Source organism: Bidens hawaiensis, unplaced genomic scaffold (genome assembly GCF_021521415.1).
Source record: "Bidens hawaiensis isolate Kalapana, Puna unplaced genomic scaffold, B.hawaiensis_p1.1 tig00040164_1, whole genome shotgun sequence".
NCBI lineage: Eukaryota > Viridiplantae > Streptophyta > Magnoliopsida > Asterales > Asteraceae > Bidens > Bidens hawaiensis.
The window spans coordinates 139,487-160,752 of record NW_027497093.1 but is presented as its reverse complement, the minus strand read 5'-3'; the positions used below and the strand labels follow the sequence as shown (position 1 = coordinate 160,752).

The following is a 21,266-nucleotide window of genomic DNA, read 5'->3' as shown; positions in this document are numbered from 1 at the left end:
GAGTGTAGACGTTTAGAATGAATATCCTTAAAGATGTAAGTATTCCGTTTACCATCCACCCGATGATTCGTTCCCAACTGAAGACAACACCCTTTTGCCATTGTTGATAAAGGGTCGGAAATTGCGAATTAAGAAAGATATTGATTAGTGTATATTGGGGATGCCGGTTTTCAATACGACCTTAACATGACACGAAAAATGTCAAGTTTTGGGTTGACATATCTAAGCTATTTTAAAAATGGGCCGTGCTTGAGTTGACATGTTTAGTTAAACGAGTCGACCTGTTTAATTAATCGGTTTATGTTCAGGTTGACTTGTTTAACCCATTTAGTTAAACAGATCGACCATAAAACATGTTTAGTTAAATGAGTAGACATGTTTAATCAACGGCTCGTGTTTGGGTCAACCTGTTTAATTTAATGGGCTGTGTTCGAATTGGCCTGTCTAAACCCTTTAGAAAAACATGTTTGTTTCGGTCAAAAATTGGCAAAGCAATTTTTGATCAAATTAGTACGTGAGGTAGAGTGCTTATCGAAAACAAAGTGAACACAATGATTTGATCACGAGGGAAAAAAACCCTTGATTATGATAATCTTTATTTCGGTCAAGAATTAACAACGTAATCTTTGGTCGAATTGCTTCGGTCAAAGATTAAGAACGTAATATTTGGTCGAATTAACACTTGATTATTATAATCTCCGGCACAAAAAAACCCCGGACGGTGAAAACTATCACCGTCAATTATATTAATAATAAAATCGGTGATTACAAATGGTGGAGCTGATAAGTGATCGTGAACTATGTGTTACAGTGTATGCTAGTAGCTAGGTGAGTGAAGGTGTGTATTCTAATGATATTATCAGCTCGTTTATATAAGAAAAGAGTTACAACTGAAATCCCGGGAAATCCGCCCTTGACTTTAATAAAAACGTTTCTTGCTTTGATCTCGTGGTTTAATGGCTTTAAATGCGAAGTTATGTGTTGGACTTGGTCTCTTAGCCGTTACTCCTCACGTCTTTGACCGATTCTTTAAGGAGTCACTTGTCAAACGTAGTCCAATCTGCGAAATAAATTCAAATATTCGAGGATAATACAACAGTTAGCAATTATCGGGGATACCGAATATTGAAAACCTGTTAGTAAATCCGGGATCCTTAAATATAGAAATGATTCCTGACAATAATAGAGTTCTTCCACGTGCTAATATTAACTATAAGTGCGAGATTTCAGCATACAGTCAATATTTGACCGTTAACCATTAATTGCCTTTACTCCTAACAGTTATAACACATTTGACGCGTTTTCTTCAACCACCAACCGTGTATTTCGCATGGACTAAATCAACAATTAATATATGCAATTATAAATCAACACCAAGAGAGAAATATCTATTTATTAGTATTAATACTCAGGATACTAAACTTATTCGAGAATCCTGAACATATTCGGGATCCTGAGCATAGATACGACTATAAAATTTGGGCCCTAACAATGTTGACCCACTAACCCGTTAAACCTATTTTTCAACCCACCAACCTAATTAATACGTTACAACTTATTGTTACCCTCGGTTTTTAGTTCCTCAAGAATCCCATTAACCACCACTGAATCCTTGATTGATGATTGAATACAATGATCTTGATCTTTGAACCTTTTTCACTTTTCCCAAACTAAGCATTCCGGTAACCAATCTTCCACCGTTGAACCCTGATGACTCTTCTTCCACAGCGTAGGCAACATCCTTGCCTATCCTCGCTACCTCTTCCTCCGCCATGCTCGGTTCACACCTGGATGATCCCATGTAACCATCAACCAAAACATACTCTGGTTGAAACCCTTTCGGTTTACCACTGAATTTCGGCCCTACCGACTTTCTTACTCCATCGAAATTTGCAACGCTTGAATATGGGAAACTTCATACCGATAAGAAAAACCTTGTGGCTTTAATACCAATGTAGGACTAATTTCGGATAAAAATCAGCTAAAGATAATGTATCCAAATCTGTAATTGTGAGGTATAGTGCTATGCAAGTAATTATGATTATACGGACGAAAATGAAATGAACACCGTGATTTTTTGCGAGGAAAAACCCTTTGATCTTGTTCGGATCAAAAGAAAAAAAACCCCGGGTGAGACAACTCGTCGATCACCAATTTATTAATAACAAAAAAGGGTTACAATGGTTGTGGAGATTAGATCGATGTTACAATGATAGCTAACGCGTGTAGAGAGAATTATTGTTTCTGCTCTAGTGTGTGTGAATACAAGCGTGTCTCTAATCGATCATATCTCGATGTTTATAAAGAAAATACAATTAACAACTAATCCTATCTATCCGCTACTTCTCCACTACTCTTCCAACGTTCATTGGCCATGTGCTGGTAGCTTCCAGTAGTGAGAATTAAGGTGGACCAAGTCACAATGCCGTTACTCTTGTTGAACAATAACCAATATACGCGAAACAATGGTTAATAATAATATCCTCTGAGGATCCCTGATCTTTGACATGGTTCCAGAGCTTTTTAGTAGGATAACTGATCCAGACAGAACTTCAAGGATAATATATCCTCAGCAAAGAAAATATCAGTCCTAACAGGACCCAGGAGATCATGATTCAACCAACAATCAAAAACATAACAAAGAAGAAGAATAACAAGGGATGAAACCCAAAACACAAACTTTATTGATCGAACACGACACAATCTTTATTATACGAACAACGTTGTTACAAGACACTCACATCTTTTGTCACACCCCGATTTAGGGCCTAGAAGTGTGACTAATAGTTGGTACATGTTTTGTAAATATATCAGAGTTGCGGGTTATTTTAGCGTAAGACTTTGTTTAATAAAATATTATTTATATTGTAAATTTCTCGAATAATAAATAAATGATTATTTTATTTACAATACCTTTAATTTGATTATAATATTTTAGTAATTAAAAATTGAGCCATCTCTATAAGCGAGCAACTGCTCCTTGAGTGACTCAAATTCCTTTCTATATGTGCTAACTTTATTCCCTGTAATGCGGGAGAAAAATACGTCACCGTTATGCTGGTGAATCGTTGACTCTAAAAACATTTTTTAAATCTTTAATTGATAAGATAGTTTTCTTGAACGATCTCAGCATAAATGTCTCTTATTTCTAGGATTTGTACCACTTGTCATACACACACAATTAAGGTTCTCCGCGAACTGATGCCCACTGGAGAACTTGGTTATGACTGCTAGCATGCGGCCACGTACCCTTGAATGATAGGCCAGACATATATGTTGTGTGTACTCGGTTTGAGTTGCTTTTATTTTCTATCTTGTAACTTTAGGATCACGTAGTCCCTTAAATTTTTATATGCTAGAGATAACATAATCTCATATAAATATTTGTGTCACACCTCGACTTAGGCGTGTGACCAATTGTTGGTACCTTATTTTGTAAATATATAAGAGTTGATGATTATCTAGCGGAAGACTTTAGTTATAATAAAATATTAATTTATTTAAAAAAAATATCGGATAATAAATACCCGAGAGTTTGATTTACAAACCTTGTTTGATCTTGTTTGCAATATTTTAATAATTAAAACGGATCCATCTCCATATAGCTAGCATCTAACTTCATGAGTGACTCTTATTTTTTGCTATATGTGCTAACTTTATTCCCTGTAATGTGAGGGAAAAATACGTCAGCGATGTGCTGGTGAATCGTTGACTCTAAAAACATTTAATAAATCTTTATTTGACAAGATAGTTTTCTGCACAAGCTCAACTGAAACGTCTTTTATTTCTGGGATTTGTGCCACTTGCCATATACACACAATTACAATTCTCCAGGAACTTATGCTCATTGGAGGACTTGGTTAGGATTGCTGGTATGCGGCCACGTAGCCTTGATTGATAGACTAGACAGATATGTTAGGATCCAAACACACGTGTAGTCTTCTGAGTTGTTTTTATTTTCTATCTTGTAATTTAATAGGGATCATGTAATCCCTTAAATCTTTATATGTTAGAGATCACGTAATCTCATACAAATATTTGACTGACTTGTTAAGATAAACGACCCATTTATCTTAATGACAGATTGGAAACGGTTTAACGTATTCACGTTATATAAAAATGTTGAACGTGTTCACCTGTGATCATGTGATTGACAGTTCTTAATGATGTGGTGATCTCATTTGAAAACCTTTGTGAATGAATGATGATTAACATATAATAAAATAAGTTTATATAAAAATCCGAATCGTCTCTTGATCCGGCTATAGACCTTTAGTCTAGTTTTGATAGCTTTAAACCTTGATTGATCATTTGTTTGAATAAAATATTAGACATGTAGTCTTTTTGTTTACTTATCTATCATGTGCTAAGATTCTTCTTTCATGAAGAAACATCTATGATAGGTTTCTTCTTTCTTCATGAAGAAACATCATTTGACTATATCTTTATATGTAAAATCTTACGTTTCTTAGTCATGAAGAAACATTAACTATACCCCTTACATATGAAACTTTTACATTTCTTGATTGTGAAGAAACATTTTAATTATACCCTTTGTATGTAAAAGCTTATGTTTCTTAATCATAATGAAACATTATTTTAACTATAACCTTTGTATATATAAATCTGATCAAGGTATAGGCTATTCCCCCGACTATGGTCTAAGCCATGATATAATAATAAAATAATAACTTAGGTAGAACCCCTACCTTACACGAGTACTCGAAATTTATACGCCTAAGCTAGAACGAGTAGTACTTCCACTCTACGTCGCGTACTAGGCTTAAACCGTCAGAACTTCGGGCTTGGCACGAACTATGATAACCAACAAGGAAAACGACTCTAACTATGTGTAAATGAAGGTGTTTGGTGTATGAAAGGAATGATCCGGGTGCCCCCCTTTTATAGGCTGATTCTGAGTCCCTTTGCGTATCGTGATGACCCTTTAATGCAGCCATTGTGTAGTGCGATGACTCAGTATCTTCGCTGACTAACACGTGCCTCCGGTTTCTTATCTGGGTCATCGGGTATCGTGATGGCCCGAAGAGTTTGATCGTCACGTATTGCGGCACCACCCAAATCTAGGGTTGTGTGAGACTCCGCCGCGTATCGCGATGGGTTTGTATTTTGCTCGCCGCGTAGCGCGATGGGTTCCAAAACCTAATATTTTCCTTTTCAGTCCTTTTGCTTTCCAAAAATACTAATGCGGGTTTTAAGCGGCGATGTTAAGTGCAAAGTGCGTTATCAAAGCGTCACATTGCGCCCGTCACCCAAGCCTGTGCGCGGTGTTCTGCACCCCCCGCTAGGACTACTGGATGCATCTTGGCATATAAGAATATTACTATGGAAACTCATTACCTTATAAAGAGCTCACACGTTTTATAATTTATCGATATGGGAGGAAATTTTCTTTCCTATTTATACATATGTGGAATGCTTCCACTTTCTTCTTTCTTTCCGTGTGGATGAACTTCCTTATTTTCTTATTTCTTCAACATGGGATACTTGCTCATCAATATTTTATATTTTCCATTGCATATTTTAGAGAATATTTTTGGTCTTCTATCTTTATTAAGTTATCAAATTTGAACAGAAATTTTGGGATGTTACAATTTGGTTGACTTTGTTAAGATAAACAACCCGTTTATCTTAATTACTGATTGTAAAAGGTTTAACGCATTCATCTGTAATTGTATTTTCTGAATGATGTGGTGATCTCGTTTGAAAACCTTTGTGAATGAATGATGATTAACCTATAAGAAAATAGGTTCATATAAATATCTGGATCGTCTCTTAATCCGACTACAGACCGTTAGTCTGGTATTGATAGTTTTAACCTTGATTGATCATGTGCTAAGTTTCTTCTTCATGAAGAAACATTTATGATAGGTTTCTTCTTCAAGAAGAAACGTCAACTGACTATAATTTTTGTATATAAAATCTTATGTTTCTTAGTCATGAAGAAACACAAATTTTAGTTATACCCCTTGCATATAAAACTTTATGTTTCTTAGTCGTGAAGAAACTATATTTGACTATATCCTCTTGTATGTAACGCTTATGTTTCTTAATCATGAAGAAATAATAATTTAGCTATAACCTTTGTACGTGTAAAGCTTGTGTAAATATGATCAAGGTTTAGGTTATACCCCCGACTAGGGTCTAAGCCATACAATATAATAATAAAATAATAACTTAGGCAGAACCCCTACATTACACGGGTATTCAGAGTTTATACGCCTAAGCTCAAACGAGCAATACTTTTACTCTACGTCGCGTATTGGGGCTTAAACCGTCAAAACTTAGGGGCTTGGCACGCCCTTCAATACTCAGCATGCAAAACGAGGTTAAGTGTGTGTGAAAAAAATGTGTTTTTGGTGTGAATAGGAATATGCCCTTATAGCCAAAATTGGGTTCCATCGCGTATCGCGATGGACCCTTCCCTTGGGTCGTCACGCATCGGGATGTCATAAACTGACGCATGGCATGCTGACTCAACACTAGCGTCTGCCACGTCTCGCTGAGTCATAACGGTCCATCGCGTAACGTGGTGACCTTGCGCCCATTGCTGTCGGGTGCTTCGCACCCTCCCCTAGGACTACTAGATGCATCTTGGCATATAAGAATATTAATATGGAAACCATTTACCTTATAAAGAGTTCACATGCTTCATAATCAATGTGAGAGGAAATTTTCTTTCTTATTTATACTCATATGGAATTCTTTGCATTTTCTTCTTTCTTTCTATTTGAGATGAACTTCCTCTTATTTCTTCAATATGGGATGCGATAGAAACCGAAAATCTAAATTACTGAAACTAAGATAAATAGCCGCGTTCGAGATAGGCTTGATCTCCAATTACAAGGATTAAAACCCCAATTTTATAACATAAAACATCGACATCCGAAAATAAATGCAGAACATGTTATAAATACTAATCCTAACTAACAGTTATTAAACTACTCCACTACTCCTATTTTTGCTGAATAACCGGTTCCTATCAGGATGCTTCCTTATTCATATTTTATATTTTCCATTGCATATTTTAGAGAATATTTGAACTGAAATTTTGGGAATATTACATATTTATATGCATCATCATAGCGGTTAATTAACCTCCAGAGACCGGTTATATAACTACCTGGTAGTTATATAACTAACTTTATAACCACCGATAACCGCCTAATATTTACATCAAGACCCCCTAACTTATGAATGTTGCATAAATCACCCTAAACTATACTTTACACTAATTACAAAATTGCCACAATATTCTATCAAACTTGATCACATAAATAAGGCCAACAATGGTAAAGTTATTTACTTGGCTTTTTAGACCATGTTTAGGGGTAGAGGCGGATCCAAGGCATGACTACAGTGGGCTGGTGCCCACCATCCGGCTGCCGGAGTGCCTTGTTTGTAGGAATGCGTTAGTATATCATGACTCATCGGTCTATGCCCACCGTCCGGCGCCAGTCCATGCCCACCGTTAGTTACTGTCATCAACCTATTTATAGTGAGATCTTGAGCGGCGGTGGTCACATGAAGACGAGGTAGAGAGAAGGGGAAGATGTGCAGCCTTAAATTCTTCTTTTTTTTATATATTCTTTTTTTATTTTTCAAGTTGTGTAAGTGCAAACAATTGTATTGTTCTTCAAAGCTTACTAGTTTTCAAGATTGTGTTCTCTCTATTCTATTTTTATGTTTCAACAGTTTTATTATTTGGTTAAATATATATTTTACTATGTCAAAAAAAAATATTATTATATGTAATGAAAGTATTCTTGGAAATATAATTTATGAACTTCTCATTATTATCAAGTATACTTTCAGTAAGTTCACGAAACATATATAAACAGAAAGCATATTGTGACCCTATCTGATAAAAAAATTTATGGTTCCGTTATTGTAGTTCGTAATAAGGACAGTGGTGCTACATGATAGTGTATAATAAATAAAGAGTTGGGTTCAAAATACATCTCAATATAATATATATTTTAACTTTTAATGGGTGGTATGAAAAATATCAATTTAGCATTTCATATGCCTCAAAAGTTCATTATGATTTGGGCCTCCAAAATGATTGGCCTACCTTGTTCTTATTTACCCAACCCATTTTTAACCTAGTCCATTTTGTGCCCCACGTGGCGAAAATTCCTGGATCCGCCTATGTTTAGGGGTATCTTTGTTTGTAGCCTTTTAGGTTTAATTTAAGCCTAAAATGATCCGTGCTCAAAGTGTATCATGAGTTTAAGTGAATTTCTAACACGACCCGAACCTAACACGAAATATGTGGGTTTTGGTTTGGTATAAACAGGTTCAAGTCAGTTTCAAGTCAAACCCATTTAGCTAAACATGTCATGTTTGTGTCATCCTGGTGGGTCCCCGTTAACCCATCAATTTTTTATTTTATTCTTTATAAATGTGTTTTTATGTAATAATGAATTGGTTTTATATCGTATACCAAACTTTAAAACTAAAAGGGAATTTGACATAATTTTTTAATTAAGATGTAATTGCTTTATATAAATTTTTATTTTCTATACTAAAAATTATAAATTTAAGTATTAGTGTGTGAAAAAAAAAACTTTCGCGTAAACGCTCGTATATGCAGGTCGTGTTTCGGTTCACTTGCTTGACACCTTTTTGGGTTTGGGTTGTGGTCAGGCTCTTGTCAAATTTTCGGGTTTGGGTCTGGCTGCACCCGCAGACACAACACCTAAGTATGAGTGGAAAAAAAATAAAATTCAGAGGACAGATATGAATGGGTAGTCACAATAGTGTTTTCTGTCAATTTTGACTTTTCTCAAGTTTGACGTAAAAGTTAGAGGTGGTCAAAGGGAATAAAACATCGAATAGTATGCCTCACTTTAGGTACTCATGACGTTTAAAGGTAAGCTTATGCTACTTGTTCATTTTTCATTTGTAGACTAGAGGGCGTTAAACTTATGATTCAAGAAGCTGATATTGGAATTGGGATTAGTGGCATGGAAGGAATGCAGGTATGATCATTAATATTCATTCTTTAAATCATACCACTTAATTTATATAACAAATCTTTTAATGTTAACGCGTCCAGGCTGTTATGGCGAGTGATTTCTCAATGCCACAATTTAGATTCTTGGAACGGTTGCTTATCGTACACGGGCACTGGTGTTACAAGCGAATCTCAAAAATGGTTTTAACCCAACTTTATAACATTATGCATATTAATACATATGATTATTGATTACTTACATTTTCTTGTTCCTGGTTGCAGATTCTCTATTTTGTATACAAAAATATTGTGTTCGGGCTTACATTATTCTATTATGAAATGTACTCAAGATTCTCGGGTGATGTTTTATATGATGGATGGTATATGGTTATATTCAATCTTTTTCTAACATCGCTTCCTGTCATATCGTTAGGCGTTCTTGAACAAGATGTATCTTCAGAAATTTGCCTTCAGGTATACTTTCACAAATACTCATTATGTTGAAAGGGTTGAGAACACGACCCAATTTTTATCAGTGCCAAAACTATCAACCTTAACCCGTAGAGTGGGCTGGCGGATAATAATCAATTTGTAAACGTGTTAATCGGGTTGTGAAAAACTATATTAAATGGGCTAGTCGGTCAACCCGTTTAACTGAAAAGATTGCTAGGTCGACCAGTTTGTCTAAACTATCAACCCAACACGACCTGTTTAATTAAACAGTTTGACCCAAACACGACCCAATTAGTTATATGGATTGACCCAAACATGACCCTTTTCTAAACCATTAAGATATGTCACTTAAAACATGATTTTTTTCATTAACTGTTTGGTCGTTTATCTAAACATGCCAACGGGTATCAGTCAAGTTGTAAAAGTGTTAATCAGGTTGAAAAAAATGGGTTAAATGGGCTAGTGGGTCAACCTGCTTTCTAAACGGGTTAGACAGGTCAATCCGAACACGACCCATTTAATTAAACAGGTTGGCTGGTTGATTCGTTTAACCAAATGGGTTAAGCAAGTCAACCCGAACATGAACCGATTAACTAAACAGGTTGACCAGGAGATGGCACATTTAAGTAAACAGGTCGACTCAAACACAACCCGTTTTTAAAACAACTTAGATACGTCTACCCAAAACTTGACTATTTTTCATTTGATGTCAAGGTCGTGTAACCACCTCCAATATACACTAATCAATATCTTCCTTAATGCAGTTCCCTGCCCTTTATCAGCAAGGGCAAAAGGATAGTTTCTTTAGTTGGAAATGAATCATCGGGTGGATGGGAAACGGGATACTTACATCTTTAGTGATATTCGTCCTAAACGTCTACACTCTTTCTACCTCGGCATTCAGAAAAGGAGGACAGGTAGCAGACATTGCGCACTTAGGACTTTCCACATACACTAGCATCGTGTGGACAGTCAACTGTCAGATAGCTCTAATGATCACGCATTTTACTTGGGTCCAACATATCTTCATTTGGGGAAGCATCCTGAGTTGGTACATCTTCTTGCTCTTTTATGGCATACTTCCTCCCGCGTACTCAAACAGAGAATACAAACTTCTTATAGAGGCTGTGGGACCCGCACCTTTGTATTGGGTCGATGTCTTATTAGTTGTAGTTATATCTCTCCTTCCATACGCCATATACATGGTCATCCAATCCAGGATGATCATAACTACAACTAATAATACAACAAGCCAATACAAGGGTGCGGGGCCCACAACCCCTATAAGGAGTTTGTATTCTCTGTTTGAGTACGCATGAGGAAGTGCGCCATAAAAGAGCAAGAAGATGTACCAACTCAAGACACTTCCCCATATCAAGATATGTTTGATCCAAGTAAAATGTGTGATTATTAGAGCTATCTAGCAGTTGACTACCCACACAATAGTGGTGTATGTGGAAAGCCCTAAATGCACAATGTCTACTAGATGTCCTCTTTTATTGAATGCCGAGGTAGAAAGAGTGTAGACGTTTAGAACGAATATCCTTAAAGATGTAAGTATTCCGTTTACCATCCACCCGATGATTCGTTTCCAACTGAAGACAACACCCTTTTGCCATTGTTGATAAAGGGCCGGAAATTGCGAATTAAGAAAGATATTGATTAGTGCATATTGGGGATGCCGGTTTTCAATACGACCTTAACATAACACGAAAAATGTCAAGTTTTGGGTCGACCTGTTTAATTAATCGGTTCGTGTTCAGGTTGACTTGTTTAACCCATTTAGTTAAAAAGATCAACCATAAAACATGTTTAGTTAAATGAGTATACATGTTTAATCAAACGGCTCGTGTTTGGGTCAACCTGTTTAATTTAATGGCTTGTGTTCGAATTGACTTGTCTAAACCCTTTAGAAAAAGATGTTGACCCACTAACCCGTTTAACCTATTTTTCAACCCATCAACCTAATTAATACGTTACAACTTATTGTTACCCTCGGCTTTTGGTTCCTCAAGAATCCCAGTAGCCACCACTACTGAATCCTTGATTGATGATTGAATACAATGATCTTGATCTTTGAACCTTTTTCACTTTTCCCAAACTAAGCATTCCGGTAACCGATCTTCCACCGTTGAACCCTGATGACTCTTCTTCCGCAGCGTAGGCAACACCCTTGCCTTTCCTCGCTACCTCTTCCTCCGCCATGCTCGGTTCACTCCTGGATGATCCCATGTAACCATCAACCAAAACATACTCTGGTTGAAACCCTTTCGGTTTACCACCGAATTTCGGCCCTGCCGACTTTCTTACTCAAATTTTCGGTTTTGCGTGTGGCTGGACCCGCGGACACAACACCTAAGTATGAGTGGAAAAAAATAAAATTTTCAGGACAGATATGAATGGGTAGTCACAGTTGTGTCTTCTGTCAATTTTGACTTTTCTCAGGTTTGACATAAAAGTTAGAGGTGGTCAAAGGGAATAAAACATCGAATAGTATGCCTCACTTCAGGTACTCATGACGTTGAATTAATGTAGGGTAAGCTTATGCATTTTTCATTTGTAGACTAGAGGGCGTTAAATTTTGTATTTCCAAATTCATAGTTGATGTTGGGATAGTACGTTCTTGATCTTGAAATTGGCAATACTGTAGTATTCAAAATTTAGTTAGAGATTATTATCAAACTTCCTTACTGATATTAACAATTCTTACCTTTATTTAAAGTTAAAAATGACTCCTTTTGACCTTTAAAGTCAAACGTAAACTTATCTTTAAAAGCCAAAACTTGCCACTTTACATGCTTATTTTTTTTCCCCTCTAGTGAATGCTAGATTAGAGAGTTTGAAGAAGAGAAAAAAAAGGACTGTTAAAGGTATTTCTAATCAACTTTTATATGTGTATAGTATGATTACTACAATTATATCACATTATTGGAGTAACTTGCTATTTCGTTTGCATTTCAAATACACAACTTTTTTTTGGCTAAGTTTATTATATTTTGTTAGTCTTTAATTTAAAATATCCTAATGGTCTACCAGTGTCTCCAAACTCGATCAAACATCATATGTTAATACCCCATATATTAATTAATACATGTAGCATGTATAAAAATAATGTCAACAAAAAATAGTTGGATAACAATGGTTCAGTTTTTAAAGGAAAAGAAAATAATCTTGAAATGGATTTGAAATGCATGCTGCAGTTCCAGATAATTTATCAAGTCCCGGATCGATAATAAAACACGAAGTAAACGAATAACTCTCTTATTAATCAGAAAATATAACTCTAAAAACTTATTACAACTCTCAAACCCTAACTCGGTTTGACTCTTGATAAACCCTAACTCGGTTACACCAACCCCATACTATATAATGCCTAACCATGACTCGGTTTATATAAACGAAACTAACTTGCTAGCCAAGACATTATCAAATATAATAAACCTTAATTGTAACCCAATAAACCCATTACATAATAATGAATCCCATAAGCCCAATAGATTCAACCCGGTCACCTATACGTGACGGGCCTATTAAGTTGGAAATCACTTCCAACAATTTAGTCTAGACGTAATTATAGGTAAAAGAAACGTAAAACGGTTTAAATTATAAGAACACTCCAAAAAAAATTAAAAAAAATGGGACGAGTTTAAATTTTTTTAAACGAAACGATTCGAAAATATAATTTTTTTAAGTTGAATGACTAAACTTTCAAAAACCTATTTCATTAGAATATTGATGAAAATAGACACCGTCCACTTGGGCTGTGTCTCAGCAGAATGGAGTTAAGAACATAAAATAATTCAGTTATCCCAAAATTGCATATAAACCCTAGAAAGCTTTGATCCCCGAATTGAATAAACAAATGCCTCTGTCAGTGAAATCCGACAGAGGGCTTTGATTACTCATTTGAAAACGAATAGAATACATATAAATAAGAACCTGAATGAGCCGAATTGAGTGAAATAGGCTTCGAACACGAGATCTAAAAGGGTTCTAGAATGCGTCTGTGCAGAAATTGACAAGAGGGGAAAGGTTTCTGGTCCAGAGATGGCGTGTAACAATTTAATTAAAAAATGACATGGTGAGTTAGTTACAAGGGTTCAATTGTCAAATATAAGTGGTTTAAAAGTTTAGTAATATTAAACAAAAAGCATGATAAGGGTTGAAAATGTAAACATCCATAACTATCAAAACTCGTTTACAACAGACAAAGATACGAGCGGGGTTTTGGGTTCGTCGTTTTATTAATTTATTAATTTATTAATAATAGATGAGTATCTGAAGATTCGTCGTTTTATTAATTTATTAATAATAGATGAGTATCTGAAAATATTTTAAAACGGGCCGGGTTTTGGGTTCATAAATTCTCGAATGTCACAAATTTGTCGATATTCGGTTGGATTTTCCAAGTCATTTCCTTCCTCTTGATACAACCGAAATTTAGCGTTTTTCCAAATCTTTGTAACAACTCACCTATATACATTCTTTGGTGCAGCACCATACTACTTTTACAAGTTCATATGTTATTTGCATAAAATTTATGATGGATGGATATACTTGTTAAAGTAATAATAATAATAATGAGTGATTGTAGATGCAAAGGTGAAAGTGAAACCATGATACCTTCTTACTCAATGAAGATAAGTTACTCATCAATTACTCTTTAGTTAGCTACAACTATTAATACAACGATTTTTGGGACCTAAATTCTTTATCAAATTAAACTGATGGTTTTTTTCCCTTTAATATTAAGGGTGTTACAATGTATATGACGTATGAAGGAGAGATATAACTACAACTAATAATACGTCGAGCCAATACAAGGGTGCGGGTCCCATAGCCTCTATAAGGAGTTTGTATTCCATGTTTGAGTACGCGGGAGGAAGAGCGCCATAAATGGGAAAGAAGATGTACCAACTCAGGATGCTTCCCCAGATCAAGATATGCTGGATCCAAGTAAAATGTGTGATCATTAGAGCTATCTGGCAGTTGACTGTCCACACAATACTGGTGTATGTGGAAAGTCCCAAATGCGCAATGTCTACTACCTGTCCTCCTTTTCTGAATGCCGAGGTAGAAAGACTGTAAACGTTTAGGACGAATATCACCAAAGATGTGAGTATTCCGTTTACCATCCACCCAATGATCCGCTTCCAACTGAAGAAAACACTCTTTTGCCCTTGTTGATAAAGGGCTGGAAACTGCGAATTAAGCAAGATATTGATTAGTGTATATGTATAATATTAAGGGTGACAATTTCTGACACAACAGGAAAAATATCAGGTTTTGGACTGGCATATCTAACCAGTTTCAAAAACAGGTCGTGTTCAACTTATTACAGACACCAACTTGACTAACAAATTTACAATATGAATATTTCCTGCCAGCCCGTTTGACGCAAGTATATAACCAGGTTAAGCTTGTTGTGCACGGGTTGACATGTTTAATTAAATGGGTCGTGTTCGAGTCGACCAATTTAATTAAACAGGTCGTGTTCGGGTTGACTTATTAATTAAACGGGTGGGGTCATGTTTGGATTGACATGTTTAACCCATTTATTTAAGTAGGTCGGACCCACTAACCCATTTAGCAACCCAGTTTTTACAACCGACCAACCAGATTAAAACATTTACAACTTTGATTATTACCTGCCTGTCCGTTTAACACGTTTAGATAAACATGTTAAACGGTTCGTTTTCAGGTTACACAGTTATAAGAATGTGCAGGTTAGGGTTGATATTTTTTACAAGAATAAAAATACGGGCCATGTTTTAAACAATTCAACCCATCAACCCGCACACTAAACACGATCAAGACCCCTAGATTGTATGTTAATTTGATCAGGTTTTCAGTTTGAAACGACATAATGAGTTTATAGAAAAGCATACCTGAAGGCACGCATCTGAAGATACATCTTGCTCAAGGACGCCTACTGATATGACAGGAAGTGAAGTTAGAAGGAGATTAAACAAAACCATGTACCATCCGTTATATAACACGTCACCCGAGAATCTCAAGTACATTTCATAGTAGAATAAGGTAAGGCCGAACACAATATTCTTGTATACAAAATAGAGAATCTGCAACAAGAAACAATAAGATGTAAGTAATCAACTATACATATTTATATCGAGAATATTTTAAAGTTGGGTTAAAACCATTTTTGAGATTCGATTGTAACACCAGCGCCCGTGTACTATAAGCAACCGTTCCAAGAATCTAAATTGTGGCAGTGAGAAATCACTTGCCATAACAGCCTGCACGCATTAACATTAAATGGTTTGTTTTATTAATTAAACGGTGTGATTTAAAGAATGAATATTAATGATCATACCTGCATTCCTTCCATGCCACTAATCCCGATTCCAATATCAGCTTCTTGAATCATACCAACATCATTAGCTCCATCTCCAATTGCTAATGTCATCTTGCCCGTATATTTCTTCACCAATCGAGTAATCTAAGTTTTCAAACAAAGAACAAAGTTTAATGTCATGTCATTTTGTTATTATCTTAGATGAATCTAACGTACCAATGCCTTTTGTTTTGGTGAGACGCGACAGCATATAACAGATGCACATTTAACTGCCAGCTGTAAAAACATGTCTTGTATGTCGTTTGTCAAAGCAATCTCGAGAGCTTTTCCGTCCACCACAAGGGCAAAAGGGTCATCTTTGGTATTTTCATTTGTTGTTACGTGATAAGAAGCCTCAATTTGGTTTAATATGTCGTCTTTCGTAGCCTGAAAAGCAACAAAATGTTGAATCATTGCCCTTCACTGACTCAAGTTTCAAGTTAAATTAATTGACATAAACCAAGTGTGTGATTCACCTTTAGTTGGTTTTTGGATCCGATATCGTGGCTTAAACTTAGATGAAACAGATGCATATCACGTCTAACCAAATTACAAGTAAATCTGTCAAAATACACAACCAGGTGGGAAATTTATAGAACTTGATAGTTTATTTTTACAAATGCTTAACAAAATATTCACCCGATATTGACAGCCGTCTCCTTCTTGTCCCCGGTGAGGAGCCATATTTTTAGCCCGGCTTGTGCAAGTTTATCTATGCATTGTGGAACCTGATATTGATGTTAGGAAGACATCAAAATGACAATTTTAAAAATCTGACTTCAAAATGAAATGGGTTAAATGGGAAAAATACACAGAAGCAACTGCTAACAACGTTCGTGAACCGTAATAAACGAACGAACATAAACAAGGTTATTAACTATATTATTAGATACTTAGTGTATTAGACTTGTTTGTTTGTGTTCATGAATGTTGTCCGTTTGGGTTCTTTTAGATTTTAACGAACGAACATGAACAATCACTATCATGTTCATTTTCTTAACGAATGTACATAAACAAAAAACTCATTCTGTTATCTGTTTGTGTTTGGTTAAAGTGAAAAGAACAATGAACATGCCTCCGTTCGTGTTCGTACGAAGTTCTTACACCCTCGTAAGTCATTTTTTTATATATATATGAAACCTAGATTAATATCTTAATATATTCAACATTTATAGGAACGAAAGATAAAAAAAGAAGAAGGAACGAAAGAAACGTTGACCAGTCAACCGGAGCACATTCACATAAAAATGAAAAGGAGGAAAATAGTATTTTACCCCATCTTGTAACTTGTCATCAACAGCAACAGCACCTACCAACACCAAATCTTTCTCAATAATTTCAGAAATATTTTCTAGCAGTTCATCTCTTTCAGGGCCAATTACGGCCTTAGCTTCTGAAAATGATGAGTTCCATTCTTCATATTCAGAATCTTCAATCTGTTTATATGCAAACACCATCGTTCTTAATCCATCTTCTGCATAGTTTGCAAGGTGCATACTTGTAGCATGTTGGTATGCTCTACCACCATCACCTAACCTACCAAGTATAATACTGCAAAATACACAATTTATATTACACAAAGCGTCCTGAACTATTGTTTGAGCTTAATGCTTAACTTTTAAAGATGCTTACTTATCGGCGCCTTTACAGAGTAGGAAAATGTGACCAGATTCGTCGCGTACTATCACCGACATCCTTTTCCTAGAGCTACTGAATTCCAACAAATTCAATAGCTCATATTCCCTGAAATTTGACAATAAAAATCAAACGTGTCAATTTTAAACTAGTTGACCAAAGACGATAAAATTTAATAAAGAGGCTACCTACCTTTCAACCTCCAAACCAGTAGGATCAGTCTCTTTAACAAACATGGAAGACTGGGTTCTTCCACAGAACTGAAACCCAAACTCTTGAGCAGCCGTTAAAAAGGTCACTTCTTCCGGGGACTCCGCTTCGTATTTGAGTTTATTAGTAGTACCTTGTTGTTCATCGTTCTCAACCGGGATACCCGTATGACACAAACAGATTACTCTGAGAAACTTCATAATATCCAAAACATTTGAGCTGTGAACCCACATCTTGTTCAGAAGTCTCCTATCTCTAAAGTTAAACCCTTTTATACCGCTACTGTTTGATTCAATGACTTGCTCAGATTCAATCTCTGCCATCTCTATACCCTCATCACGAGACGTAGAGTTATCACCATCAACATTCATTGTTTGTGAAGCAGCCCCAACCGTCTCACTAGCATCTTCACCATACGAAACTCCTAGAATTGAGCACTTCCTAAATTCCATCTCATTGCACGTCAAAGTCCCAGTTTTATCGGTCAAAACCATCTCTACCTGACCGAGTTCCTCGTTCAGATTAGAAGTCCGAGCCTCAACCGACTTCCCAGACCTCTCATCAAACAGTTGGAGGTCATTGTTAATGATCAAAGCCTGTAAGAATTTAACTACTTCAATTGACACGTATAGCGAAATCGGGATCAAGTATCCATACAGTATCAGTGCCAGCAAAAACTGTAGGACCCACGAAACAAGCGCTTTATCAGGATTAAAGGACACGTCTTTATAAGTATCAGACTTCAACAAAAGATACCACCACCAGTTTTGATCTTCCTGTTGATCCGCTAGTTCAGTGAATACAGTAGAACCAACTGATGTGATGAGTGATATCAACAGCAACATGGCAAACAGAACATAGATGACATAATCCGTCTTCCTCTCCACCCTACTCCGTTTGGAAGGCGATTTCATCGAGTTCTGTACCACTTTCGTGTCCATTCCAGTAAACAATACAACTCCGTAAATATAATCTGTGTTTCTAAGTTTCGATTCCCTTAACAAAAACTGAGCCGGGGATAACGGATATAATGAATTCAACTCCAGATTTCCAACGAACGTGTATAAACTTGAGTTTGGGTCTTCACATCTCACAACCGCTTTAAAGTCCCCAAATTTCTGTTCCGCGTTAAACCTTAAAGTGCCTTCCAAACAGCGTTTAACTTTGAGGTTCGTCTCACCGTCTAAATTCAACGTCTCCACATAACAAACACCATCTTCGTAACCAGAAGACAACAACAAGAGATCGCAAGGCAAGTAGTTGTTTCTTGTCACCTTGACAACGTCACCAACTCGAAGTGACTTCCATTTGCGATCCTCAAATGTTCCGTTTCCCACATGCACTCTAACCGTCCTTGAATTGACCTCACTATCCTGTACGAATCTGTGCCAATCTTCGATGCCTTCTTTGAACAAGCTCACTCCAACCACGAAGACCAACGGTGCAATCTGACTGAAAGCCGAAAACGGAGCTACTGGGGTTACGGATACAATTGCTACTAGTAGGAAATACAGGTTCCCCACTCTCCTAAACTGCTCGAACAATGATCTTGGGAGAAATGTGAAGACATTGTATTTTGTAGTCGTTACGTTGTTACCAGTGTACTTGTACGGTCTGGCTTTGTGTTTCATTGACTCGTTGCAGTACACGACTCTGGTGAACCCGGGCTGCCCGAAATCATTTGCTGGTGGTTGTGAAGGTCCGAAACAAGAAAATGTGTAGAGATTGCTCCATTTCAGGTGATTTCTCCGTTTCGTTTGAGTATTTTCAGGTGACTGTTCCATTTTCTTAACTGAGGTGCAGTCTAGACTTGGAATTTTGTAAAATGCTCAAGTTTGGACTTTGGAGTTGGATCTTTTGTGTGTTTAATTAAGCAGGAGATGTTGGTATCATGGTATGTGTAAGCTTACAATTTCAGACACTAACACCTGCGTATTAAACCGAAAATCATATCAGGTTGACTCAAACATGACATAATTTGAACAATGGTGAAATGATGCTTTAGACAAGAAGAAAAAAAGTTGTGATATAGCTTCCAAACTCATACTTCGATTTGCGTGAAGTGAGTAATCATGTACGATCCAATTTTGTTGCATTTATGCTACCAAACTGTTTTCAAAGATACTAAAAAGAGATAAATGTCCATATCTTTAAACATTCTTGGGGTGTTGCGTTTGTAAGAAGTCACCATATAGCCCATTCTTTTAAAGTTTGTGGCTTCTAATTCTAACTTGTTAAAGTTATTACTTGTGTTTAACAGATTACTTTGTGGTATGAATGTATTAACACCAAGCTATTCTTTATACTTTGTCTGGTTAATTTAGTCATGTAATTTTCTGTTTTCGCATGTCTAGTTTCTTGCCAGTCGATGTTTTCTAATATAATACCGCCAATAAAAAAAATAAAAATATATAGTGTAGCATATACAAATTTTAAATGTGTATGTCAGATAGATTCACAAGAAATCATGAGTAATAATTCTTTTAAAAGAAAATAAGAATGTGAAGTTAGCTTGTTAACAAAAATAAGATTGGATTGGACAGGGACAACGAGAACATCCTTTATAACAATATTGTTGTACATGAGAAATATGTGAAGTTTTACAATTGAAAAGATGACTCATTTGATTGTCCAATTAAGTAGAAGGAAGAAGAGTCTAGGTTGTAATAGGTTGTAAGATGTTGTCATGTGCACTAGAGATGGCAATAGATTAGGTATTGCTAATCTCAGTTACATACCCGGTTATAAAAATCATGTTCTACATTGACTCATTGACAGTCAGATATTTATTAAGTAATAAACCGTAGTGTTTCGGACATACCAATTAGGTATGCCCATTAATTTGTTAAAAGAAATCCCAGTTAATAAGTGTATGCTTTTATTTGTATGTCAACGACATACATATAAACGTTATAAAGTGTAATTAATGATTTAACATCACTATAATTTTATGTATAAACATCATAAAATATAAATAACATCATTAAATGCATAGTTTGGGTTGAAAGAAAATCAGGTATATAGTTCGGTTAAACGGGTATGTGTTTCGGAAAAAAAAGTCAGGTATCATCAGATCCAATGCTCATGGCCAATACCCGTCAGGCTTTAGATATACTAGTCCCGAATGCTTTGGGTTTCGAGTATAACCATCCGGATATCAACTTTATTTATATATTTTTATTTTTTTAAAACTTTGTTAGATATTTCACTCTTTTAAAAATTATTATTTGTGTAATTAAACTTCTTATTGTTTATTGTTTGGTTATCCAACAAAACAAACACTTTATAATAGAAAAGTGTGGAACCCATATTTAATTTTCTTAAATTACACAAGAAATCATATTTTTCTTAATCACAGAAGAAAAGTTATTGATCATGTAGAACTCATAATGCGCATCCATGCTATAATTAGCATTAATTTAAAACAACACAATTGTTGTTGGCTAGAATATACTTTTCATACACTCTTTATGGTAATACTGTACAAATTTGGTTCAAAGATACACTATACATCGTTGGTGTCACGAATCAATTTACAAGTTTTTTAAGTTTTATTTTGGCTACAAAAATGGAGCTAACAAATAATTAGGTCATAAAAATACAATGTTATTATAAAACTATATAATATTCTATGAT

General features: G+C 35.7%; 1 protein-coding gene across 1 annotated transcript; it reads right to left on the bottom strand.

Annotated features, from left to right (window-relative positions):
- Positions 1-15,177: 15,177 nt before the first annotated feature.
- Positions 15,178-19,483, bottom strand: LOC143591914 (putative phospholipid-transporting ATPase 7). The gene is made up of 7 exons (XM_077071972.1): positions 17,613-19,483; positions 17,418-17,528; positions 17,060-17,336; positions 16,425-16,513; positions 15,963-16,203; positions 15,765-15,890; positions 15,178-15,687 (listed from the first exon to the last, which is right to left on the bottom strand). The coding sequence occupies exons 1-7, from the start codon at positions 19,412-19,414 to the stop codon at positions 15,571-15,573; spliced, it is 2,763 nt and encodes a 920-aa protein (XP_076928087.1). The 5' UTR covers positions 19,415-19,483; the 3' UTR covers positions 15,178-15,570.
- Positions 19,484-21,266: the final 1,783 nt, after the last annotated feature.

Bases quoted from the DNA above. Each gene is read 5' to 3' on its own strand.
- LOC143591914 (XM_077071972.1), bottom strand. From the start codon at position 19,414: ATGGAACAGTCACCTGAAAATACTCAAACGAAACGGAGAAATCACCTG. The intron at 17,337-17,417 runs GTAAGCATCTTT...TGTATTTTGCAG, and splicing joins CTCTGTAAAGGCGCCGATAA to TATTATACTTGGTAGGTTAG. The intron at 16,514-17,059 runs GTAAAATACTAT...CATCAATATCAG, and splicing joins ATGACAAGTTACAAGATGGG to GTTCCACAATGCATAGATAA.